General features: G+C 39.3%; 2 protein-coding genes across 3 annotated transcripts in view; both read right to left on the reverse strand.

The window, feature by feature from the left end:
* maml2 (mastermind like transcriptional coactivator 2) overlaps positions 1-16929 on the reverse strand; it is a 33856-nt gene extending 16927 nt beyond the window's left edge. Inside the window, exon 1 of the mRNA XM_080888760.1 lies at positions 15583-16929. Coding sequence (XP_080744886.1) covers positions 15583-15993 — 411 coding nt within the window. The 5' untranslated portion in view covers positions 15994-16929. The remainder of the gene's footprint in view (positions 1-15582) is intronic.
* Positions 16930-18858: 1929 nt separating this feature from the next.
* Positions 18859-27987, reverse strand: part of gab2 (GRB2-associated binding protein 2) — a 35026-nt gene continuing 25897 nt past the window's right edge. The window contains exons 4-10 of one of the 2 annotated variants that reach the window (XM_080889347.1): positions 24459-24985; positions 23789-23886; positions 23332-23608; positions 23115-23205; positions 22909-23011; positions 22654-22773; positions 18859-22577 (exon numbers count right to left, since the gene is read on the reverse strand). In XM_080889347.1, the coding sequence (XP_080745473.1) occupies positions 22434-22577; positions 22654-22773; positions 22909-23011; positions 23115-23205; positions 23332-23608; positions 23789-23886; positions 24459-24985 (1360 nt within the window). In that variant the 3' untranslated portion in view covers positions 18859-22433. Of the gene's footprint in view, positions 22578-22653; positions 22777-22908; positions 23012-23114; positions 23206-23331; positions 23609-23788; positions 23887-24458; positions 24986-27987 lie in introns of both variants that reach the window. The other variant, XM_080889346.1, reaches the window with a different exon arrangement.

Genomic DNA, 27987 nt, shown 5'->3' on the forward strand with positions numbered 1-27987 from the left:
CAGTCCAATTTCACTGTCTTAAATTGCAGGTAACTGCAGCAGTACTTGTTCTGCTTGCTGGGAGATATGTTACATATAGAGTATATACAAGATGGACAAGGACACTGTGCTACCATTTGTTAGTTAAACCTCAACATGAGGATTTTGGTTATTGCTATCTTTTTGTTTTGAAACTGGATGCGACTGACAAAGTAAGGAACATTGTGTTCTCACAGTATAGACTGATCAGTCACAAGGTAGTCTCACCTCACAACAAACCATTCCTTATCACTCATAGAACTGGGACAATAATTTACAAAATGAGCACTGTGCTGTATTCATTAAAACCAATAAACTTGTGACGTGTGGCGTTCTTCCCTTCTGGCCATTAGAAAGAATGCAGGTGTAAAGCATTTGCCCACTGCCTTCATTCGTTTTCATTTTCCACACGCTGAAGCTACATCTGTCACTGTCTGTGACTGGGAGTTGGAGAATCAATCCAACCAGTTCCTGCAGCAAGTGTAGAACTGGTCCGTGTGCTGCCACACCAAGCTTATAAGGGCGTCAAGATCTCTATCATGTGATAACAGACATGAGCCCATGCTAGTGACACCTGAGTCTTTCTGCCAGACATGAGATTAAATAATGAAAAGCACTGAGGACTGCTGTAGCAGCGATCTGCCAAATTATTTTGTAAGCAGGAGACGGCTTGGTGGAGCAGACAAAATTTCCAAAAGCAGCAGAAATTTGAATACTGAGCCTCTAGCCTCAAGTTAAAGTTGGCTTTGGTAACAAGGCAACCACATGCACAGGTAATCATGTGATCACATGTGTTTGACTAAATCAGTGGGGAGAACTGATGAGTGTTGCAAATTAGATTTAGGAAAGAACATCTCGTAAAACCTACAGTTTAACTGCTACTGAAGTGGAGTTCATCAAGAGCAAACTGCTTTAAATGTTCAAGTAATATCAACTAAATCGACTGAACAATAAAAAAGAAAACACCTCCAGCAAGGGATCCATGTGGCATTTGATAAAAAGAGCTGAACAGAATCTGCTCCCTATGCCAACTCATAGGCAATATCATAGCAGAAGCTATCACGTGGCAGATAAACTAGTAAATCATAATAATGCCCTGCTACCATAAAGTTGACAGTAGAAACATGTTTTGCATTGTTTCTCCTCACACAGTTATGTAAATATGTGACAATGCTGCCTATATACCTTTATATACTGCAGGTGGAAAGTGACATTCAAACAAAAGGCAATACCTACCAAGCACCAGTGTGATGAGATTTAGGATATCTCACCGTACCTTATGCTGCTGTCACATGAAATTACACCTTGATAGGTCAAGGTTGTGTGCATTGAATGATTCAAATTGCCATCACAGGATATAATATTTGGTCTGGGTGAAAGAGATTATCCTGCTTACTTGTGGATTTCACAGGCGTCTCTTCACTGACTAGACAGCTGTTTTTTTCCTCTTCACTTTGACTACTTCAGGCAAAACAGATGAGCCTGTTGGTACAAACTAAGCCAAGGCAGCACAATTGTTTGGGAAATTCCTTCTTGGCAGGGGAATTAATTCAATGGGAATGACAATGGGATAAACGCAAACAGACATGTGTGTCAGTATTTTAATCAGAGCTTTGAAAGATTGTTCCGAGATAATGTACTACTAACAAGAGCATTAGGAAATGCAGTAATAGATCAGTCTATATAATAGCATATCAGTGTATCGGTGTATATTCTGCAAGTCAGCAGTCCACCATGAGGGTTGCTTTTTTACATTAAAAATCTGTGGTAAACACAGACTGTATTGCGAGCAACATTTACTGTAATACGGACAAAGTATTGCATTGGTGTCATTTTATCATCCTTCAGATGTAGCTCTGCAGCTTGAGTAGAGATACATCTGAAGTTACATCTATCAGGAGGAGGAAAAAGTAGCTCAACAGCACGGCCATTATGTACGAGAACATCGGGCACACAACGAACAAGAAGTCCAGCAGAAGACCCCATGGACCCCAAATCCCAAAATCACATCAGAGGTCTGGGATTATGTGAAAAGATTGAAGATCCTGAGACAAACTAAATCTAGAGATGAATTGTGGCAAGGACTCCAAGACACTTAAATGACCTACCAGTGAAATAATCTGAAAAACTATGTGTAATTGTTCATTTACTTTCTATTTGCTGCCTTGTTTTTTTATTTTGTGGTTGATGCCAAAACCGATTTTAAGGCAAAACAAATTCAGGTCAATATATCAGTCGATATACATATATCTTAGGATTCTATTGAGAAAGGAAAATTATGGGGTTGTTTTCTATACTGAACAGCATACACCCAGATTCCACTATCTATATCGGCCCACAATCTGACCAATACAGTAATTCATTTATTTCATAAACCCCCTTTTAATACCATAAATTTGTACTGTAGCACTGTACAAGTCACATGATAGTGATTACAGAATACATTCTGCAGTAGTCGACAAACTCTTCTCTAAGAGTCAAAGTCAACCTTGCAAGGCTACCTAAGCAGTCTGGAGTTAAAGTTAGGAAACAGTGGTTTATTTAAAGTCAATGAATTTATTACATTTGACCATGCCCGTGTATAACTGAACCGCAGAACACCATGCTGTTAGATTATGGCATAAAAAAGGTCGGCTTTGTTGCCGGATGTGGGAAAAACATCCAATAGACTCTAAAAAAAGCACAGGAAGGAAACTGGGGGTGGGGTGGCAGCGAGTAGCGATGGGGGTGTGGTGGTAGAGAGTGGGAGTGAGAAAGGAATGTTCTCTTCACTCTCTCTTTCTCCTCCTTGTTATCGTGCATGCGCACACATAATAACCCCACTTTCTCACTATCAGCTATGAAAAGAATGCAGCATCACGGTTTTTCTCTGCAAGCAGGAGGGCAGGAGAAAGAGCCTTTACTTGCTAAATGATCACTTGCCATGTTCATTTACAAGAACAATCAACCTGCCCACCGCACAAAAGATAGAAAATGAGAGAGAACTCATTCTAGTAATATTCTACTAAGTGAAGTATTTCATGTTTTGATTTTTTAACTGTATTTTGATCATATTCTTTCATCTTATTAGAATTTCGTTTGGTATGCTCTTAATACGTTGTACTAATAGCATGTAAAACTGATCCAAAAGTTTAATAATTGATTGATTAATTATCATTCTTAGGCAGCACCTGACCTAACTTTCTGGTACCAAATGCAGTCAGAAATATTTAAGAACTTTTTAAATTGCCACGTGTGCCACATAGAGATGTTTTGCTTTATTTGGATCTACTCAAAGTTAATCATATGGACTTACAGGATAAACTTTTTCCTAATTGCAATCTCATCTTCTGGAAGCAACATTCACCATATGGCTTTACCAGATTAAATACACTTTGTATTTTTTAGAGTGAGAACGATAGGATTCAAAATAAAATTTTATTTGTCACACACATAATCGTACACAATACGACATGTAGTGAAATGCTTATTGCTGTACAATGCCTGACCATTAAACTACACAACAGAAATTAAATAGTTATACAAACTTCACAAATTTAAAAATTTAGAAATTTGCAGTACAATTTTTTTTTAATCCGCAGTTAAATAAAAAATTTTGAAATTTACAGTTAAATTAAAAAAAAAGGCTAACAGATGTAAACAATAAATTAAGAATTTAACCTAAGAAATAGAGACTAAACTAAGAGTTAAAGGTCAATTATAAAGATAAAAATAGAATGTGCATATAAACAATTTAAGAAAGAAATTATGAGAAGTGTGCAGATAAACAGAGTGTGTGAGAGTCCAGTCATGTCCTACACCTGCTTCAGGACCCGAATAGCCTGGGGCAAGAAGCTCCTCCTCATTGTCTCTGTTTTGGTCTTAAGGGAGCGGACGCGCTTCACAGACCTCAACAGTGAGAAGAGTCCATTTTTGGGATGGGAGAGGTCCATCATAATCTTCCTGGCTTCGGTCTTGCACCGTTTGGTATAGATGGACAGCAGGTCAGGAAGCTCTGATCGAATGATGCGTTTGGCCGAGCGCACCACCAGCAGATCTCGTCTGTCCTGCTTGGTGCTGTTCCCAAACCAGGTGCAGATGTTTCCCGTCAGGACGCTCTCGATGGTGCAGGAGTAGAAGTTCTTAAGCACCCTCAGTGGCAGATGGAAGTCTCTGAGTCTTCTGAGGAAGAAGAGACGCTGGCGGACTTTCTTGACCAGAGTGTTGATATTACATGACCATGATAGTTCCTGAGTGATGAGGACACCCAGGTATCGGAAGCTGTCCACTCTCCACTGGTGCACCACTGATGATCAGGGGCTTGTAATTCCTTGTCTGCTTTGTACTGAAGTCCACGATTAGCTCTTTAGTCTTGATGACATTTAGCAGGAGGTTGTTCTCCTAGCACCTGGATAAAAGTTTTATAGGCAAATGCAGCAATACTGGACCGTAGCAAGTATCCTTATGGAGAAGAAAATGAAAATACTTGCTTAGACAGCAGGAATCCCCTTCCCGAACTTCCCCTTTTTTATTCCTTTTCATATTTCTTTAAGCAGTAAATACACCAAACTGCTGTCATATTATATATTTTGTGGAAATCAAGGCAATGGCCACAGTTATCCTACATGACTTGAGCAATTTGGCTGACATTAAGCAAAGTCCTACACAAAAATTGAAGTTTAAAGCAGATGTCCTCCAATTCATCATCAAAGTAAGGCTCTTTTATGGCCTGAGTGTCCATTTTAGCGCGAGATTCCATGTCTCTGTTCATAATCCTTCCTGTAGTCCTTTAGTGGAAAGAAAACAGAATTCACTCACTAGTTCTGCAAACAGCAGATATAAGAGTCTCTTTGGAAAACATATTATACATTTAATCCATTTTTAGAATCATCTGCCTCTGGACTAATTTTTTGCAATAGACCTAAAGATAAAGCAAAGTGTTAAGAAGTGTTTAAGGTATGTTAAAACAATACCGTGGAGGATTCAACAGGGCAGGGCAGAGGGAAATCAGAGATCCTCCCCTGGTTTCACATCTCGTCTGTGCGCCTCTAGGCAAGGTGGAGAGCATGCAGGCGCCAAAGCATAGCTCAGCACCGTGACACCTCACCACAGCAGAGCAATAAGGCAAACATTCCAGCTGCCACTTCTCAGCTTTATTGGTGGAGCAGAGGCAAGAAACAAGGCCATCTATGTTCCTCCTCTAAACCTCTATCTGACGCGCTAGTCAAGCTGGTCTAGCAGTCTGAGACGTGGGAAAGTCAAACATGTGATGGGTGTTAACAACAGAAATTTTGGTCTTATACGTTTGTCTTTGAAATAACTGGGTAAATTTATAGGGACTAGTTTGAACTGCAGTTAGACTTTCTTTTAGCAGTTTATGTTCCCAAACCACATCCAAACAAAGTGTTCTAAACAATGAATAATATCCAGGGAACTTTAACGTTAATGGTCATGTTTTAAAGTTCCCACAGTAATTATACCGTTTTATCTAGCTGGTAGCTCCATAACACAGGGCGAAGTAATATTGCTAAACATAAAAATCCTCAAATAAAATCCTGCAATACCACACTGGAATGACTTAACAAGCCAACTATCCTTTATTTCAATGCTAAAATTTAAACCATATGTATGTTTTGCTACATAACTATGATCTAAAAGAGTGTGATACTAGAGAAAAGTAAGTAACTGGTGTAACTAAAAAATAAAATGTAGCTTTCCCTTGTTAAATTTGTTAAATATTTTTATTAAAACTACTGAGAAAAGAAAATTCACATTTTTGATTAAAATAAGGAGATAAAAATGCAATGTGCTGTTTTTTGCATGTGCCAAATTTGCTTTTAATTCTTGATATTAATATCTAAACACAATGCTAACAACATCATCTAAGTTGTTGACTTTCACTTCTCTTGTATTTCACATGTATAATATTCCCCAAAGGACAGCCATAGCAAAGAACAGAACATTAGCACAATGCAAATTGAGTTGAACTATGACTTAGACCCCAGAGCACAGGAGAGTGAGGGATTGAAGAATAAGTGAACGCTTGTGCCTCTTTTCAGCACTCTGCAACTCTGGAGCCTGGGAACTTCAGCAGCTTGGCCGGGCTCTGAGAAATATCCTGAGCTGTAATGTAAACATGCCTGAACTCTGATCTAGCATGGCCCTTCCCCCTCCCAGTTTAACCCAGCATTCTGTGTAAGGGCTTTGCCAGTGACATCAGGAGCCCACTTACTCAGTTCCATAAGAGGGTAATGACCCTGGTGAGAATAGACTCTTGCTGAAAATATAGCTGTTTTGCTATATAAGCAACTGTTGCTTAGCAAACGAGTGAGTTTCGTTCTTTTAGTTCAGCTTCAAATGATTCCATCCAATAAACAGACTTCGTTTTAAACCTATCAAGTATTTTAAGGTTAGACTAAAGAGTTTCAGCAAGGTGAAGAAGAACATATTGTGTTAAGCTGATAACATAAATGGACTTCCACACCCAGTTCACTCATAGCAGCTGAGATAATCAGATCTGTTTACAACAGAAGCTAGAACAAGTCCAGGAAACTCTGACATATCAGGTGGCTGATTGTCAGATAAGTGTGAGAACAGTTGTAGATAAGCTCCTGTTTATCCAAACACACAAGTGTCGACAACAAAAGCATCACACTTGTTAAAGTTTGCTCATAATGTAACTTCCAAAAACAAATGCTAATATTGCTAGGTTAAAGAATACTCTTTTATTTCTAAGCCTTGTTCTTCTGTAAACAAGGTAACAAACTACTGCTTGTGTTTCGCTTTGAATGCAATTCCTCCCCTCAATTCACTTTCAGTGCACTGCACATGAAATACACCTGAACAAGCTTGTTCCCACAGGGTTCCAGTTTCAGCACTGGGTAGCAAAGTATTGGTGGAAAGACACTCAGAGGCATTACCCCCAACCCCCTCTCCCCCCCACTCACACAATCCTACCCTCCCTTCAATTAAGTCAAGCAGGAAAAACTTGACAAACCTCAAAGAGCTCTCTCAGCAGAAGAAATCACATCAGGCATGAACGGATACCTCTACAAGGCCCCTCTGAAGATACAAAAGCACATAAACATGGTCCTTGCCTGCTAAGTGATTGCCCTAAGCTGGATACTTACTCTTATGTCTAGATTCTAGATGATGAAAAGCTATGAAATATTTGTTTTCATGTGGATTTAATAGCTACAACGGAGCACTAATATATTAGTCCTTCTAAAATTCCCCAATGACTTCAACAGCATAGATGAGATTTTTTGTATCCCGAGGTCGGCATAATGCTTGAAATTTAAACAATGTGTTGGTAACAACTGGGAGCATGCTGAAAGCAGAACTCAACAACAAAGGGATACAGTGGGGACTCTCTAATCCAAACCCTTTGGGAATGGAGGTATTTCGACGCAGTGAAATGTTCACTTGCATGAACATAGTCAGTACCGCGGTAATTTATATTCAGAACATGGAACGAGTATCTACACAAATTCACAAGGGTCTATTGCAGAGTCTAATTTGCTGTTGACATATCAACAAGAAAAATTAAAACAACTATCAAAATGAGATCCGAAAATAGGGCAAAGTGCAGTTTATGTGAATGCATTATATTGCAAGTTATATTTTTGAATAAATATAAACATAAAAGCTGCACCAGGGCTGGGGTTAAAAGGGTGGCTCATGGTGGCTCCGTTATATGCAGGGAAAGATATTGGTTTGATTACAGAAGGAAAACAGCAAGTTTGGAGGTTTTGAAAGATGAACAGTGTTTTGCACCACTGCCACTGTTCAACTTCTTTGCTTTACAAACTGCCAACAAAGGATATGTGAGATACTGGTATTTACTTCTGTGACTAAGCAAAATTAAACATATTTACTGTTGTAATCAGACTGTATTTTATTAGTTCCATTATCTTGCTGTTAAATCTTGCATGGCTACACTATTATTATGGGGAGCTGAGTCTTCTAATGCATGTTTATTGACATAGGAGGTCTGTACACTAAGATTATTATAACAATCTGATTTTTTTTCTTCATGTGCATTTATTTAGCTTTGATAGCTAATAAAATTTACTGATTTCAACTGTTGGACCCCCCCCCCCCCCAAAAAAAAAAAAAAAAAAAAAAAAAAATTCCTAGAAACCCCCCTTTGGTGCACCAAACTGTGAATGCTGCAGAAAATATCCATTTAATAGTAAGATGAGACTGTGGGGGAAATGTGTCTGTTCTGAAACTTATGGGAAAACGCTGACAATTTCTGCTTAATAGATTATTTAAGCACATATGACAAAAATTACCATGGATTAGTTTTCTCTTAAATAAAATGTTCTAATTGAGTGAGATCCACACGTGACGTCACAGCCATTTCTGTAATGTGAAATTAAGCAATAGTAAACACTTATACTGACTTATTATTCATTACTACTCTAAAGATAAATTAGTAGATTCAACACAACAAAATATATGCCACCAAGGAGCTGATTTTGCAAGGGTGATGCTTATTATATATATATATAAAATTTCTACACTGTTTGGATGGTGACTGAAGGTAAAGATGTTACCTTGCAAGCTCTTCTTGACACCAGGGGCCACTTCCAAGGACAGGAAGCACATGTCTATGGAGGAAAGGCTTTTAACCAGCAATGGTTCCATTACAAATAAAGGAAACATTTATCCTAAAAGGTCAGACATTTATGAACCTCGAACAGCAACCTGGCCTACCTGGACTTTGAATGGAGCATGTTCTTCTGAGCATGTACACACTTACATTGAATCAACCATTGAAAAGGATGAGATGGATTTAGTACATGATTTCTGCAGCACTCTTCAAAGACAGGCACTGCCTTCCATAGGCTGCTGAATAAAACATAAGGACGCGTGCGGCAGAGTGGGTTTTGTTTGTGTGTGTATTTGTGTGTCAGTGAGTGTGAGTGGAAGTATGTAGGAGAAGGGGAGTGGGATGAGATAGCGAGAGTGAAGTTCGCTTAAGACACTGCTCCTAGAGATGCCGCATAACCCATGAGCCATAAATTTCTTTGATCTGACACACATCCTGGCTGCCCCGCTAGGTATTTGGAAACTTCTGTCTTTCTTTATCGATAATGATTTTTTGTTTTTCTTATTATTATTTTTATCTTCTGTGTGCCCTCTGGTAGCATGGAACTGGATAACAAAGTATAAATTAGTCCAGAAAAGAATAAAAGTGTGCTCGTTTAAAGAGTAGAAGGCGCTGCAAATGTTGCCAGGTACAGAGATGTCCCAGATTTACATGCAACTATTTCCAGCACGTTGCTGCTGCATGATACCAAGGTTTGGTGAGCCCTCTCTTGTTTTTAAATCTAATTCTACTTGATTTTTTCCCCTGTTTTAACACATCATCTATTCAATGGGAAGCATAAAGAAATTTGCAGTTACTCATTTATGGTAATAGCCAGGTCATGGTAACAAAAACAAGTTGAATTCTGACCACACTCTGAAAACCTCTTAAAAATTACAAGTTTTTACCTTTCTCTCACACTAAAGGAAGTAGGAAAGGGATCTGATACATATGCCAAACACGAAAGTCTCTTTTTGTTTGTTCCTCATAACTTCCCATCTTTACCATTACAAATATCACCCTTTTCTCTATATCTGCACTGAACAACTTAAAGTGATTTGGTTGAAATGTTCACTGCTCTTCACAATTATCTGATACACTAGCAACTTACACTCAGCTCACTCAGCTTTTACTGCATCTGTTGTCATAAAAACCTGAGTGTCTCATAGGGCCTTTCTGGGAAAAATCCACTGCTGCACAGGAAGTGATGCATGTTTTCTGGCATTAACAAGATTGTTTGAAGCTGGGTAGTCAGCAGCAGCTACCATGGCTCAACACACCAGATAGAGCAAGCAAAAAACCAAAAACAAAATACTACTAGATCTCCTGGAGGCAGTGACAAATCCACTACAAAAACTGCTTAGCACTTAACACAAAATTGGATGTCTTGGACATCCACTTAAAATTTAATTTGACATATCCAGACATCATCATGCTAGAACTAGGGATGTGCTGAATATCTTGACATCATGACACTGTAAGATATTAAAATCTGCATTTTCAATAAATACACTCACAAAATCAAAGGGATTAATAAGTAAAGCTCCTCTGAGAAATGACACTCATCTGTGAACTTTCTTTGTGCCACTTAGAAATCCGGTGTCTACATAGTCTGTTAGAAAAGGAACTTGTTGACGCTTGTATCCCGCTCTCCCTTGAGGACACAGCAATCACGATCACAAAATGTATAAGTTGTTTAGAATGTTTATAAGCTGATGTTATCCTAAAATATTACCGCAGACTTTAATCTCATGCACAATTTAACCAAAAGATGATACAGTAGCTAATAACTACAAATATAACTACAAATGTCCTAGATTAATACCACCACCCCCCCAAATGAGAAGCCACAACATTAGCCTTGTTTGACATTAACATACCACATCCCACTTCCTTGAGGACAAGATGTGCCTAAGTACCTCTACTTAGTGCTGAAAATTTATGAACGGTGCTCTGGAGTGTCCAGAACATAGTGTTACATGTCTCAACTTTTATTGCATAAGACAGTAAATCTGACTGTTTGACTGTAAAAAGGCTGTTTTAATGTTTTTCTATGCAAAAATGTGGGGATCTCTTCTGTACAAGAAGAAACAGGACATAAACCTATATATGAATAGGTCATACATTTGAAAAGACATTACTGCCTTGATTAATCGGGAAACATTTGAGCATATCAAACTCAGTAATACAAGTATATATCACTTTCAACTCATTCTTTCTTTGTTAGATTAAGCTTTTACATCAACCCAAAATCTTTGAATTCCAAAACCTTTCAATCCTCCAAGTTTTTTAGCATTTGAACAATAAAAAGGTACGTTACTAATTTGTTAAATAAATAATATAACTACTCAGTAAGCACCCCACTGACTAAACTGCTTTGTCTATCTTTTAAGAGCATGATGACAATTCTAAAGATATGTCTTTCTTGTAGCAACAAAAAAAAAGTAATAATAGAACATTTTTAATATATTTATTATTATTACCCATAAGTAGAATTGAACCACAAGTTGGACGGATGACTAATCCCAAATAGAAAGAGGAGATTAACAGATGGCTTTACTACAGTATATGGAGGCCTATCTTAATGTCTTTTAATCAGAGCACTATGAGATGCTCAACTCATCTAGCAGCTAACGGTCTGCACAATGAGACAAGCGTAATCACATCAGGCTTAAAGTGTAGCCATGCTGTCAATAAACAGCACCCACAGAATTTCCATTCTGCTCTGCAGGGGACTTAAAGTAATTCACCATTCAGACCAACTGGCAGCAAGCTATTTCTAAAAGAAGACTGTAACCTATCCATGACAACATGGAAGTGATCTGTGGGATGAACACGGATCCCTTTCTGCATCCACAGAGTTGGGTAGAGCTATGGGCTTCACAGTGGGTGGCCCCCATGGACCTGGGCTAATTGTTTCACATCACTGCCGAGCCAGGCTGAGATCAGACCACCGGCATCTGATTCAGGCTGTTCAACAGCCAAACAGGGTATGCCAGGAAACACAGCACACACCCCACCCCACATTCACACACATGCACACACTATCCACTCCATCATACATGACCACGAATAAGTGCAAGGTATTCCTTTTCTGTGGGATTTTTTTTTAGCAAGCTGTCAATCTGCTTACTGTCAATCTGCTTACCCAGAAGTTGTAGTCTTGTGACAATATTTAAGCTTTCGAAACTCAATAAATTATAAATTCATAAATTTTAATTCTGACCCATGTAGTAGTGCACTAGTAAATAGGCGAGAAACAATTTCGCTGCAAAACCTTCAATTGGCATTAGTGATATCCTAGATGATGCACTAAGTCAAAAGCGCAGTGTTACACAAGCATTTGCGCAAAAGCTACATTAGTTCAAAGCCTAAGAGACCAAACAAAATTTTGATTAGTATTTTTTCTCCTTTCCTGTCCTATTAATCACTCTGCAATCCTTCAGCATCTTTGAGGGGGTGATGATCTTCAAGTTAAGAACATCATGAAAAGTGCAAACAACCAGTCTTTCCAACCTCTACCCAGCATTCCAATAATCCCTCATGTTTGCCATTTTCATAGTAAAAAGGGTTTCCCTGAGAGCGGAAATTAGCTTCCTTTCCAAGCTTTAAAAATGTCCAAATGACATGGTTTCTCATACCCTCTTTATCTTGTAAAATAAATGTCATACATTTAAAAGTCCAAACACCTACAACTGCCAATTTTTATTCAGTTTGCCAAGGCAATTGTGCCAAATTAGCACACAAAGCCAAAATAATATTTTGGGAATTTGCCTTTATTACAGGACTCACAGTACACAGTCACGGAAAATTGATAGATAACCAGAAGTCATTGGCTAGAGCTGGCTGTGGTTACATGATTTATGTTTCAAACCACTAACTGACCAGTATGACTAAGGCTACAGTTTTTACAAAAAACCTGTATGGCAGACAAACAAGGTCACAAGTGCTTAAAATAATAGGAAAACAGCTCAGCATATGAGCACTTTGTGTGCATGCTGCTCTATGAGTATACTTCCCAGATCTGTCACTACAAGACTGAGTAATAACAAAATCCTCCCTGTGCACATAGCACTGTTAATCACCAGGCATCCTTCGCCTACTGCATTTTCAAGGCCTGTTTGACTTAAAGTAAACACATGCAGGAAATGTATTCAGTGGCTCTAAACATTTATATGGGGACCTTGTGGTTCAAACAGTTTCATGGCCGGCAAATCTATCAAGAAGGTGCTTAGTGAGCCATCTGTTAAACACATGATAATATAACATGGCATTACATGGCATGCTAGTATGCTTCGAGGCTGTATGGTTGTTTGTTAAGCCTTTCATTTTTGTGCTCACTATCTGTATCGTTGACAGACAATGTAAGATGATTGTTGGATCCTGATCTGATGAAACTGAATGTCTGTTCATTGTAATATGGGGCTAATGTTTTGTAAGCTCTACTGTGTGACCTATTTCTGTGCTGAATACATTTTCTGATACAGGTATGAAGGGAACAATTGGAAAACTGGCCATGAAAAGAAACAATCTAAAATATGAATATCCAAAAGCTTTCAATGAGTTCATCCACGCATTAAGGAAAACGATTTTCCGAGTCGATAAGTATGCTCTCGTCTCTTCCTTCAAATTTCTCCAATTTCATCTAAAAGAATATCCTTTGTTAATCTGGTCTCAATGAGCACTGTTGTTAAGTGCTGCTGCTCACTCTGCACTCCCAAGCAGTCATAATCCATTGTGTTGTTTGCCCCTAACTCAGTATACATTTCCACTGCAAATTCCAATGTGAACACTCAATAACATGCACAGATGTGGTCATTTGAGATGTCTTACTTTTTAATTCTGAAGAATGAATTATGGTGAACTCTGCAGAACCCCCATACATATTTGAAGCAGCTTTCAGTTATTATAGCCAAAGATGATAATAGATTTAAAAAAATAAATAAATTGGTGGCAAGAGTTATAAGGATATATATAGACTGTATACATGCAACATACTGGCATTAAACAGGATTTCTGCAAGAGCGGCTGTTGTGCTTCACCCGATCATTATACGTTGCGAAAACATTAACCTCAGGGTTGATATAAACATGTACGCCAGGACTTCATTTCCTCCTCACTATCTTGCTGCACTCATCAGTTTTAAATAGAACATGTTACTCCAGAGTCAAGATCAGTAAAAATGAAACGGTACATGATAATGATGTACCCTGACCTCTTTTAGACAGCCAGTATAATCCATGAAGTTGTGTCTTGTCTCTCATCGTGTTCCACTGCCATGGCTCTACCGATCAGCATGAAAATGTAAAAGCTGAGAGGTAAACTGCATTTTAAACTAACTCTATAAACCACAGAGAATCTGCTTTTCTTGTACGTGAAACATTAATGCATTTTATATTTTTGTTGGTAAAAAATAAAATATATGTATGAAATATTGTTTATTTCACCACATCTAGAAAAAGAATGTCTGCAAGCTTTCAACCTTTGACATTATTGCTTGGGAAGTAATAGGCTAGACGCTAAACTCCCCCATGCCCAGTGAAAGAAAACAACTAAATAAATCTCACATCTCAGTGACTGCTCCCTTAACAGATGCCATACAGGAAGTCAGTCCTATCAGCACTACCAGGCACACAGAAAGCACAGTTAAGTTTTCCTATCCTGCCTACCTATGTCCTATGTGAAGCTTTGCTGTTAGGGGAGAAAACACTGTCCTGTACTCTCAGTGGCACACAAGGTCATGCAACTACTCAGTTCTCAATCTCAACAGAATAACTCAGAAACAAAAACAATTTTAAAAAATGACATAACAGTGCATATTAAATGGGTTAAACAAACCACAAAATGCATCCGCATCCCTCTGTTTGGATCAGCTGCATGGTTGTTATGTTGTCAAGGTTTGCAGTAAATGCAAAACATCCCCATGGCCCAATGACCCCAAAACCATTTCCTCAAAATGGATTGCTTTGCAAACAAGCGTAACGCTTCTGTATCATGCCATCTACCTTAAGGGCCCCCTTAATCAGGAACTTAGAGTTTTAGAACATTTCCTGACTGTTTTTGACATGCATTTGGCTGCCATCTAAGTTTGGAAAAAGCTTGGACTTTTTGTTCATGGATAGTGACAGCAGCGTTATCAATGTAGAAACATTTATTGATCCATTATCGCCAAGGAAAGCTCCCAGCTGATTTTTCACATAGCATAAAAAAAAAAAAATCTCAGTCTCAATGTTGTGGTCCTTGAGAATGGCCATAACTTTAGGCGTTTCACCCCCATTACAACATACTGGTACCCTCATCATTGTTATCAATTTTGTCATCGCTGCCACAAGCTTGATTGTAATAGTCCTAATTATTTATGTTAAAAAACAAACAACACAACAATATCGGCAGTCTAAGGAGCCTGGAAAGAAAAGCGTCTGGACTTCTTTAGGTTTTCTTAAAGAGGTGTTTCTGGATGCTGAGGATGCCAATGTTCACATTTTGGACAGAGAAGACAGACGGTTTGAAAGAGGAGTGAAAGAAGCCACTGTGAACGGCCATCTTTGAATGTAGGCGCTGGCTTACCACACCAACCGTCTGCCATCTATAATCCAGTTTTGAGATCCCTTCCCAGACGCCTTAATGCCCACTCACATCCTGGGCCATTTGACCTCAGTAAATCACATGATAGGGTGGGGCTAGGTTTCACATTGGGTTCACCGGAAACATTGGCTGATTGTGGCCCACACCCGTTTTCACACCTTGGCTTGTGTGATTAGGTAGAAGATCAATAGGCGCTCCATGACCCTCTTGGGGACACTCCCGTAGGGCTTAAAATCTGGGACAATCCACCAGTTGCTCTTAGAACTGATGAAGCTTCTCGGATGAGAGGTGAATCGTCTTCAAAGAAACTTAAAGAAGTCCAGATGCTATTCTTTCCAAGCTCCATAGACTACGATGACCTGGATAACTGAGAACCTTGACAGACAACATTAACAGCAACTCACCGCTATGCGTGTGGGGATCTTCTGCTCGCCATCTGACCCCTTTTGCTCTCCGTTAGCCCTGCTGTAGTCTGGGGGTTGCTGGTTCGATCCCCGGCTACCTTTTGCTTTACGGTTCCCAGGACCTTGGTGGACTATGCTAAGCAGCTGAAGCGTACTCTCGTGCTCCCGGTCTGTGCTCTCGGCCTGACCTCGCTGATAGCGGTCCGCGCAGGTAGAATGGTGCCTCCTGCACGTCTCTAACCGGGCGCGTAAACGCTCAACTATGGCGTTGTGCAGCTGTGGCACTGTGGAGCCCCTTGAGCTGGCCACCACCGGCCCGTTGCTGACCCCACCGGGCATAGCTCCTAAACCAACACCCAACATGGGTACGTATGTCCCTGCAGCAGACTGAGCGGGGGTCGCTTCTCCCATGCCCGCAGGTCCCTGATAAGTTTATAGACTGAGGTCCACTGTGCTTACAGTGGACCACAGAACGGGCATGGAAGAAAACAAGAAAACGTACTGAAGACTTCCAATGATCCCATGTGAAAAAGAAAAATACTTGGCTGTAGTCTCTGGAGAGGAGTCACTATGGCCTATGATATGTGTTGAAATGTGAGCCAATTATCTTGTCAAACTGGGACTATGATATTATATGATATAAAAGATTAAAGATTAAGATACGCTCCATGTAAAATCATGCTATGCTCCACGTGGATTAAAAACATGCATTAAAAGTCTCAAAGTTACAGAATTGTAGTAGTTTTTCCTCGGGGGATAGGCTCTGTCAGCTTATAATTAAACGTGAAATGATTTACAAACATGAAAGGCTCCGCAGCTGGAATGAATCCGCTCTTGCTTAACGACTGGAGCTCTGCTCACAGATAAATAGGTTATATTCAATATGAATCCCTTAGATAATTCAAACCCACGGCACGCACAACTTCGGTTTCACTGGTGGTACATTCCGAGTAGCTACATTTTCAGCCTACTTTATCTAAATATTGTACCACTCTCGTTAACGCCAAGTCCAAGAGTACACTATCGACTATAAATTGAGTGAGAGCGACCGGCTGCAAAAATAGAAGAACCAACAAACACACGAAATCCACTAAACTTCAAGACTCACGGCATTTTTTTGTTTGTTTCGAAATGAGTCCTTTTCTTTGTTGCTTTCCTTTCAATCCGGATAGGAATCTGGTTGCAAACAAGTAAAAAAAAAAAAACCAAAAAACCCAGACCCCCTAAACGCAGGCAGTCGTCGCAGAAGCCGACTGAAATCCGTCTCAAATAGTCCATTGACAATCGTTTGTCCGTGTGGTACACGAAGGCAATAGCGGAGCTACTTACACAGACCCTTATTGTACGAACATTCTGCTTTTGACATGAACTCGTATGGTTAAAAAAAGGGGGGTCCAGTGGCACACTCTAGTGGAGAAAAGCCTGAACTTGTCTTGCAAGGCGTGAACGGTGACACGGAGGGAATCTTATAATGTATTTTAAAAATTTGAACACTGTTGTCTAACCGAAGGAGCAGTGAAGGGTCAACCTGGCACCGCTGTTCTGTCTGCCACCTGGTCAAGCTAATCAACTAACACATGTTATCGAACATTTACTCATCCTGTATTTAAAGACACAAATGAAAAACATATTTAGATAATTAACTAAAGCATGAAAAGAATAGTTAAATCCAGAAGTATTCTTTGATCTTTTTTTGAGTTAACACGCAGAGTAACTAACCAAGCGAGCCTACAGAACCGCTCAAATGAGCTGATTGGCTGCTGACATGTTCCTATACTGTTGTCTTATGTGTCTAGCCCGCTATGCCTCAAATCTTTGGTAACTTTCAGCTTTCTGTAAATCTTAAAAGTTGGGTAAATGTACTCAGTAGCTTTCAAATATAACAATCACAAAAGTGCATTCGACTATATTTGTTTTGATTTTACACCTTCTCAAAGCAATTTATTGCCCTTTCATTCATTAACCGGCTGTTGTTTGAAGTTAATCGTATCTGGTTCAGGGGAACGAGATATAGGAGATTAAGATACAGCCACAGAATCACGCAGAAACTCGCTCACACAGGATGCATGTTTCTGTAAAGCAGAAGGAAGCTGCTTGAGCACCCAGAGGAAAACCACACAAATATGGGGAGATCGTGCGAAGTCCACACAGAGTTCAAGAAGAAATCAATTCCGTTCAACACTGAAGCCTTTTCCAAGTGTAATTAGTATAATAAATTAACTATTTGTCTTTGGGGCTGCTTTGATAGCGGCAGACTGTAAGACTAGCGGCCACCAACTTGTTAACCCATACGCATATGATTAAAACCTAAAACGCTCTCACGAATCTGCCAACCCACACTCTCCCCTCCCTTTTAGGCCCTTCTTTATGATGGATATTTCATTACCTATATGTATAGATGCCTCCCTCAGTCATTCAGTTAACTAATCTTCATCAGGGTCTTGGCTGACTAAGAAATGTTTTGCTTATTAATCATTTTTATTCTCTTTATGGGAAATGGCATGGCCACCCAGTGGTCATTACTGGAAAATGATCCTGAAGCATAATAACAGTCATTATTTAAGAAGTAGCAGGCTTATTAAAGACGAGGAATCCTGTAGAAACCCTTTAAAAAAATATCTGTATTTCAGTACGATAATCTGCATTTTCCAATTTGGTTCTAAATGCATCTTTGGGCATAACCCAAAGGAGCTTGTCATCTAATGTTTTATTAGTACTTGAGTGCAGCTGCTTTCTTTAACAACAGAGGGCAGCATACATTTAACGTCTGTATATTCTGTTTTGGAAGATGTTCTAAGGTATTTTATTTTGGTATTACTAGCAATTCAAGATGCTAGTGAGTTCTGCTGTGATCTATGGTTTGGAGATAGTGGCACACACAAAAGGAGGTAAAGCTGGAGGTGTGAGAGTTGAAGATGCTAATTTCATTGGGAGTGACCAAGCTGGACTGGACTTTTACAGTGAAAGGATAGTGGACATATTGGACAAAGGACATTGAAGATGGAGCTGCCAGGGGGGAGGAAACAAGGAAGAGGACAGAGGTGGTTCAGGGAAGCAGTGAAAGTGGACATGCAGGCGGTTGGTGTGATAGCAGAGATAAGCTGAGATGGAGACAGATGATCTGCTGTGGTGACCTCCTAAAGGGAGCAGCCACAGTTTACTGTGTGTGGACAGTAAGATCTCCACCACTGTGTTCAGTTTACAACTAAAGGAGAAAGTGTGGTTGAAAGATGAGGTTTACATTTAAAGAACTTTAACACCAAACTTTCACTTCTTGCTTTATTCTACGTCCACATTGTAAGCCTACCATTATACAGGAATAACAAAGTATTGTATTTTTGTGTATTCCAATTTAACTGTACCACAATACCACTGTCATTGTTTTTCTCATATTGCTTCAAAATCAAGACAGTTTGTATACATCAGTGTTAGTAGAGAGAAGATTCCTTGTTTGATGGTTGTTGTTGTTTTCTTTCTTTCTTTCCTTCTTTCTTTTTTTACTATTATCAACTAAAAAAAAAAACCACACACACACATACAATAAATTAATAAATTAACACAAGCAATCTGCCTTACAGTAGTAGTAATAATAGTGGTTAAAAAAATCTTTACAAGTACAGTACGTCAACTCAGTGACAGCCTGACAGTAGATCTGAACAGTGTTTTCAACCCAGTCAGGCTGTCATTTAACATACTACAGCTTACAATCTACCACAACACATACACAACTCTTCTGCTTACACATGATCTCTCTAGATAATAAATTACACATCCATTTCATTAAAAAAAACCCCAAACAAACAGACAGGGAGACAGGCTTTTCTTCACTCTTACCTTTCCTCTCTTGCTCTTTGTGAATCACAATTCACCTGGGATTTGCCAGTCCAACTTACACTGGCAGCCTTTGCCTTTTTATGATTAGATCATACAAAAATGAAATTTGGTAATTTAAAAAAAGAATAATACACTAAACAAACGTAGTTTACTTTAGCCTGTTCCTGTCATAATGCATAACACTTGCTTACATGTATCAGTAAAAAATAATGATTAAAAAGAATATAAAAAAGCTGTAAAAATGGTAGAAAAACATTAAGAAGTAAATCTTAATGAAATAATCCATACCATCTAGCACTCCATGGCCACGCTATTCTTATTAAGGTCAAAAATGGATTCTGTGGTTCCAGCCCACAATGAAATACTGAACTTGAGTTGAACTAGAAACTGATCATTCAGTTGTCCTTACTATAATATGATTCTTCCTGTTTATTCTAAGAATATTGTGAAAATTTCTTCAAGGCAAAATGTACGGTCTAAACCGAAATGAAAATATAAGGCAAATTGATCAACAAAAGAAATTTAGTAAACAATATTTCACGACTGTTTTATAGTGACTACGATCACTGGCAAATATCCACTGTGGTAGATTTCCTTTGCATTTAAAGCACTATGTTACATTATTGTAGTGCTCTTTATGCCTTGTACAAGTGTATCAAATTTCTAACAGTCAAAAAGATGCACTGCAATATGTATATCTATTAATAATTTACATACAGGAACAAAAGTACTCCTCAGGGACAAAGCTGTAGTGTGTGGCATTTCAAAGCCCAAAGAGAGAAATCAGTGAATGGAGAGTTCTGGAAAACAGAAATATGCTACTCTTTATCTACTAGACTTTTGTTAATGGTCTCTAGAGAGACAGAGTACGTGCAAACTACACCTCTTGTCTTATTTCTATTTTTTAATCAGCACAACACAATAATTTTGGGGGTTTTTTTTTTTTCAGTGCACGTTTACATTGCAAATCCATTTGAATCTTAACTCAAGTGAAATGACCACTGAAATCAAACGTAACGAGGTTTTGTCATCTTGCCTTTCCCATCTTCTTCATGTCGTAGATTTGGATGTAACCAACTTTGTTCCTGCATTGAAATAATTGGCCTGCCATCATGCCTGACAGCTTTTAAATATAGTTTGGGCTCATATTTAATAGAAACCCAGGCAACAGTCATGTATGGTTATCATTAGGGGTTCTGACACAAGCCTTTGCATATTTGTATGGCTATATTTTTTTCCTCTCCTCTTACCAGACATGCACTGCTAAGCTGAAATGATTGCCCGCAGTGAAAATAATCTCTTCACTGCTTCTGCAAGACTCAGCACAAATGATAGATTAAAGTGAAAAGAGAAAGTCAGCCTGCATGCCAAAATTGAAGTGCATCTTGGCATTCCTGAGACCAGCAAGCATACTCTTACAGTATATTAATATGGTTATTGACCAGTTAGCCTCTGTTGCTCTTAAATGGCAAAGACAAAATAAACTGCCAACTAGATGCAAACAAAATTAACTTCTGCAGAGGGTTGAATGGAACAGTGATCAAACAGTGCATTTATAAATAACAGTTTGACAGTAAGGATGATATTATTAATTATCTATTCACTGTTCTAACAGTCTGTGTGAGGAGCTTTGGCAGGGAACTTCACCTGTATGGCCTGATATTCTGCATGCTTGCAGTACACTCTAGTAATAATCATCACAAAGAACAGGCATAAATTAGTTATGGCTTTAGGCCCAAATATTTTAGTTTTAAGCAAGCTCATCCAGTATCCATGGTAATGGTGGCAGAAACTTGACACTGGAGATGGCTGACCTAAAGTGCCCCTATTATGCTTTAAGTTTTTCCTCAACTCTCTAATCTGTTACGCAGCCTTTTGTTCATGTAAGAGGTCTGGAAACTTTCAAAGGCCAAACTTTCACGTGTGGCCAAATGAAAGCAAAATCTCTGCTGCTGTAATGTCTCAAATACATTCTTTACACTCCAGGCTTTTTTCTGTATTGCTACTTAGTTATGTCACTGTGACACAATGTCATGAAGTTTATGCAGTCGGTTGGTTTGACATGCTCACTAACAAAGAATGAGGAGCAGCCTTAATTCAATTTAGATGTAGTCAGTTGCTTTATTTTCAATTAAAGTCACTTCTACGAACTCTATAATTCCTTTGCTGTGAGGAACACACACCTAATGCTCTGCTGTCGAGTCTTCGGGCACTCCCTGGATCTGAGGAAGTGACCAAGTAAAGTACTTTTAGTTTTCCATAGCAATGTCCCCACAACAATAGGAATATCCTTAAATCTTTAGTGTTAGCATTATGCTAATGTGGCTAACTTCACCATCTGTTAGCTTCCCTCCTATAAAAGGAGCAGCTGCAGCAGAATTATGTGAATGTGTGGTGTCTTTCTAACATGTCTAATGCTTTATGCTTGCAATCTGCAGCCCTTTGAATAAAATGCTACAACTGGGTTAAAGGCTAGCCAAAAACACCAAACACCCAAAACCAAAAAAACCCAGCCCAATATCCAGACATGGTATTCAGAGGTGGACAGTGGGTGCTGGAGAGCGTTACAGTATGTTTTGGGTGTGTATATATATATATATGAGTGGCAGTTTCCTAGGATTTCTGCATAAATAAATGATTTAATATAAAATAACATTTTTTAAATTTATTGTTAATTCAATTATTTCATGCAAAGATATGTAGCAAACCAGTGGGCAAAATAATTAAACTCTTTAAGGTTCTCAATTCAGCAGGAAAACCTGGTAACACTATCTTGGAGGACTACGATTATACATCTGTGATCAAGGATGTCTCCCTTTTGCAACGCTATTGTCAACTTTTTGGGGAAATGCTGTAATGGAACCTGTTAGAGGGTGAAAAGAAGTGTCACCGCAATGAGAATAAGAAAACCGCTCGTTGTACTAGAGTTTAATCTATTTTAATTGACTCCCTGAATAAAATGATAAACCTGCATAATAGGGACACTTTAAGGCTTGTTTTTGATGTATAGGTCAGTGTCAGGACTTGACCCCCTTGGCAGGTTCAGTAGACTGTCGCACATCAGTCCATTCCTGCATTGTGTTTTGCAGAGCTTGAGTCTTTTCCTTGTCGACTTGGACATAATCCACCTTCTCGTCCGATGTCACAGAGGACGTAGAGGGCTGTGGAACAATAAATAAAGTTTAATTGCACATGAAATGAGAAAAGTTAATTTAGTCTATAAAATCCTCTGCTTACTTTTCTGTGTGGGTTGGGTGTCCCAGGCTGGAATTCCAGTGCTAGGTAGTCCACATTGCCACACTTCCTAGGGGCTGGGCTGCTGGTGCCACTCACGGCTGGGGAGGTAGACGCTGGGTTCTGCTAATGTAATAGGAGGGAGGTTTCACTCACACAGTATGCAGTGAGTTAGCAGTGCATACAAATAAGTGGATCGTTAAAACAAAGAACACAATGTACTCTCCCCAGTCTCCCCGTCCAGCTCCCTGGACCTACCATAGCCACATAATTCTCTTCACTGTCTGCAGAGTCGGTGCTGGTGATGCTTTGTGTAGAGATGGGTCTACAGTGCTGGGAGGATGTGCAGTTCATAGCAGGCCTAAAGAAACATAAGGGGGGGAAAAAATCTGTAACATCTGTACTGCCTGCTATGTAATGATTCTTGACTGTGTGTGTGTGGAATGCACTGATATAAGACTCACATGGGTCGTGTCCAGGACATAGTGACTGGACTCTTAAATGGCAGCTCATCAATGATCCCGTTGTTCTTCAAATCAAGAGGTGTTGGCTTTGCTGCAGAAAAACAAGAACAGATGTTATTAACAAATATCATGGTCTTCAACAATTTACACCAGAGTTTAGAGCTGATTTGAAGCATGCTCTTAGTGAGAAGTGAGAAGCTAAGTGTCAAAATCTCACATTTTCTGTCAGGTTTGAGGTCGCGATAGATAGGCGGTGGTGTAACATCACTGAGACGACTGGGCCTGTGGCACAAGGAGGCACTGCTCGCCTTACGGGCAGGTAAAGTTGCAGAGAATCCTGGGAAATCAAAGTGATGTGGCCCTGGGCTCATAGGAATGTAGATATTCTTAGGACTGTCAGCCTGGCAAGCGCTGAGTGGTGAGGAGCCAGGATTCATGGGCACGTAGTTGTCATCTGAATTGCCGCTGTCTGAGCGAGTAAGTGGTGTCTGTCTCTGCCATCAAAAGAGACATGGGGCAAATGACTCTCACAATCTCCCTGGACTTGCAGGAAAACTGTAGCACTCAGTTGGAATAAATATAGAAGTATTTCCTTTTCTATCTCTGCAGTTTATGATTGACTGCTGACAGGATCTATCTGAGGAGACAGTGCAGTTCAAGGGAGAGTTACTCACCAGGTAAGAGCTGAATCCATCATTGACTGACTCCATAGACTGGCCTGAGTGGTTGAAATGGATGAAACGATGTTGATTGTTAGTTTCAAAGGAGGATCCTGTGGAGAAGGGTGAAGGAAATGATCAATATTTACCACTGTCAGAAATTTTGAAAGGGAAAATGCTGCCCAAGTGTAAAAGTAACATTCCATGCCTACATGACTTAAATACTGTATGACAATCCCTGCTATAGAGATCAATTTATATGTAGGAAGGACCTTTTTAACATTTAAAAAAAGTGGTCCCACATTAGCTCTTGTTTCTACCTATATGATGGCTAAGGATGGACTTTGCAAAGTAATAACCACAGCAAGCTAAGAAACCATGCATTGTGTTTACAGAAGCTTTTTTCACATGGCAGAAAAAAGCCTGGAATGAAAAATTCTGGAGCAGGCTGTATGGCTTGAATTTCATTAGCATCTCAACAGGACAGAGTTTGCCAGACTGGGACACTTGTTTCTGCTTAGTTGCTAACTTTAAATCACCAAAGTGAAAAGCAGAAGAATATAGAAAGAGTCAGTGAAAGAGAAGCAGGTGAGTGATGCAAAAAGTGTTTGCTATTTGTCAAAAACAGAGAAGAAGTGAAAACGTATTAGCAAAGCAGTCATAGCAATAATTATTTCCTGCGTACCTCTGTGCAGTCTGATGTTCTCGACAGCAGGGAGAGTATTTCTGCGTGGGATGACTGACACTGCAGACATTACCTCTTCATTCTGGCTCCCTACTGACTGAGGACTCCCCCACTGACCCTCAGACCCTTGACTGGGTTTAGGGGGTCTGGGAGGAGGATTATATGAGGATTCAGAGCTAGAGGGTGTCAAGGCGTTGTGATTTTTATCAAATGTCCTGGGGATCTGATAGAAGGAGCCAGGTGGTGTAGGCAGATCATAGTTATCAGGCAAGCGTTCATTGCTGTGCATTGTGGCAAGGGCATTGCAAGGCGTTTTGAAAGTGTAGACCTCCTCATTCTCAAGCTCAGGATCACCTAGACCACTGTGAGCTGGCGCCTCCGAGCTGTAACCCCTTGGAAGAACGTAGCAGGCCTCCTGGGTCGAGTCATCGTGCACTGGCAACTGGTGTTTTCCTGGCTTGGGAAGGCTGTAAAAGCCATGCAGCTGCGCACTCTTGCTTCGTGTGGACTGGGAGAAACTGGCACTTCTGCAGCACAGAGAGGATACACACAAACACACAAACTTTTATTCTGGAAACCTTCTTGCTGCTTTTCTTTTATCTACCTTTATTTTTCTCATGCCGTGAATTAAGTACTGCGCCAGCCTATCTAAACAAAAATGAACCATCATCTCTTCTATTACAGTGTTTACTGTCACTTTAGCGTAATCACCAAAATAGCCACTAGATGGTACCATGGCACTACAGAGGGAACTTTACCTTGATAAGCATTAAGCACACAATTAAAGAACAATATACTTGATATCCAGTTAATGATACCTATGGAGCTAAAATACCTTATTTAGTGATTTAGTTATTTTTTAGATGGCTCAATGAACAATACAAGTATTGTATCCAATGCCACAGGCAACGTTTTTGCCTCTAATGCCTGGGGGACTGGCTTTTTTGAATTCGGTATTTTTAATCATTCTTTGAAAAGCTTCTTTATTTTTATGTTTTCAGCATTGACAAAAGAGGGTTTCCCTGTCAAGGGAGGGGGAGGGGGAACTCTATGACTTTCCCAGAGTTTCTCAGTCTTGGTCAGGCACCCTAGGGACATGCCTCATTTAGTCTGGCTCCTTTGAAGGGCTTGACCTTGAGAGAAAACCAAAGCAACGCTGCTCCTTAGAAATTTTGGTCTAGTTAGTGGAGCAATGCAACTGAAAGTTATCCTCAGTTAGTTGTTTCTCTATGTAAGCTGAGGAGGCTGTGTGCAAATATGCAATTTAAATTGCAGGCTTCTAATGGTTACATGAACTCTTTATTGTAATAAGAGATAATGCATTAATGCCACACCATTAATATTGACATAACATTTTGCTCTCTCTAATCTAATTTCTTTTTCATGTCAAATAACACACTTTGTTCCATCAATTCTTCTTCTTCTGTCTCCTGTGGATTTTCATCATCAATCAATAATTTTGCTCATTGCTCTGTATTCCATCATTGTGGCTGATTTGTGGGCTTTTTACGCAGATTAATTCTAGTCAGACCCACGGAGTTTCATTCTGACATGAATCATACCCTGCCACCAGATGCCTGTCTTAATTAGCACAATTGTGAAACAGAAGCTAGCAACATAAATATCTGCATAAAGCTGATGAGATGGATTGTGAGGTTTGATTTCCTGGGTTTTGCAGAGGTCCAATGCAGCAGATTTATGTGCAAATCGTGTGGCTGAGAGGGCAGTTCTTCCCTGGGTGAGTTTAAACCTATAGGAGTGATGAATTGCTGCCTCAACCTCATTGATCATCTACTGTGCCGGCTATCTGCCGAATGGCATCATTATTAAAGCTGACTTTTGATTCTTAAAAAACAGGCACGAAGGCGGTAGAAAGCAAGGTGCATGCTGATGCAAAACACAGGAGCGCATTTAATATAAATGCCTGGTCCCTTTTATTCTCCTGCTCAGCATATAGCTGACACAAGCATTTATGTACCTACTTCTAGTTACCCCACATGTATTCACACCTCTGCATTTGTTCACATTTTGCTTTACAACTACAAAGCTAGGGCATTATCACATGTTACAAAGTCATATAAAGTCTAGCACGCTGTGGTATTTTTTAGATACACATGTACTGAATTTAATTTAAGGCAAGCAACATGTTTCAAAAAAGGTTGAAATAGAGCAACAAGAGACTGTAAATGCATAACGTGGAAAAAAATACTCCTAGTGGAACAACTACTTTGTTTAATTAATAACAGGACATCCTAGAGTGGCTGAGACTTACGCAAGTGCAGATGGTGAGGGTCTGCTCCTATAAGAAAGGCCTTATGGGCAAATCGCTCAGCATTTTAAAAATAATGGTTCTTAATTTAATGTTGTCAAAAATGTGGAGATCAGGATCTATGATGCATATTATTAAAAAGGATTCAGAGAATTATGACAAATGTCTATTAGACACACATTAATCTGTAATGGAAATCCCTGAATAGCACTTTGCAAGAGGATTTTAAGTGAATGCATTTTATCACTACATTTGCAAGTATATGTTAAACCATGAAAAGAAAAAATAAATCGATACGACAATACAACCAACAGCAGGCTCTGGTTGCAAAAAATGGCCTGCCTGCAGTCCAGACCTGCAAACCCACTGAAACATTTGGCACATCATGAAATGAAAAAAATGCAACAAAGAAAGCTGAAATCTGTTGAGCAGCTGAATCCTCTATCAGCCTAGAGTCTGAACATTTTCTGCTTTCAAAAACTGCAGCAATTGTTCTCTTCAGTGTTTACAGACAGTTAAAAGAAAAGATGATGCAGTACTCTGGCAAATATATCCATGTACCAATTTTTTTTAGATGTGGTGCATGCAATGAAATTAAAATTCGGCAAAGATCAAAAAGAAATTCAAATGTATCACTTTCAACATTTGGCAATTTGTCTTTGTAGTACTTTCAATGAAACACTTGATTAAAGAAATTTGCAACTCATTGCATTCAATGTTTGTCATTTTTCAAATGACTGATTAAGATAATTAAACACAAGTTGGGTCATGGCTGGATCTTGTTTAGAGCCTTTTTGCATTAATCTGACAAAATACTTTCATTTTTATAGTATTTGCTACACCGAATAAACAAAAAGATCCAACATCTGATTGTTTATTCTAATAATTATCAGCACAGCAAACCAAATGTTCATACCATGTTACAAAATGCAATCCATTATACCTTACCTTACATTTTCAAATTGGATCTAATTTCAGTGAATAATGAAAACCTTCTTTGTTTATACTTTCCACAATGCTTCATCATATGCGCTTCCACAGCACATGCGGCACTCACACTGACACACACACACACACACACACACACACACACACACACACACACACACACACACACACACACACACGGTGACATCACAATTCTCAACCCTAAAACGTTACTTCTAACCCTCAGAGGCTTCTAAGCTGAGGAAACGCTGTAAACCTGTACGTTGACCTGCATTAACGGAAAACAGGAAACTGACACAGGACGCCTGAAGG

Source organism: Rhamphochromis sp. 'chilingali' (genome assembly GCF_963969265.1).
Source record: "Rhamphochromis sp. 'chilingali' genome assembly, chromosome: 8".
Classification (NCBI taxonomy): domain Eukaryota; kingdom Metazoa; phylum Chordata; class Actinopteri; order Cichliformes; family Cichlidae; genus Rhamphochromis; species Rhamphochromis sp. 'chilingali'.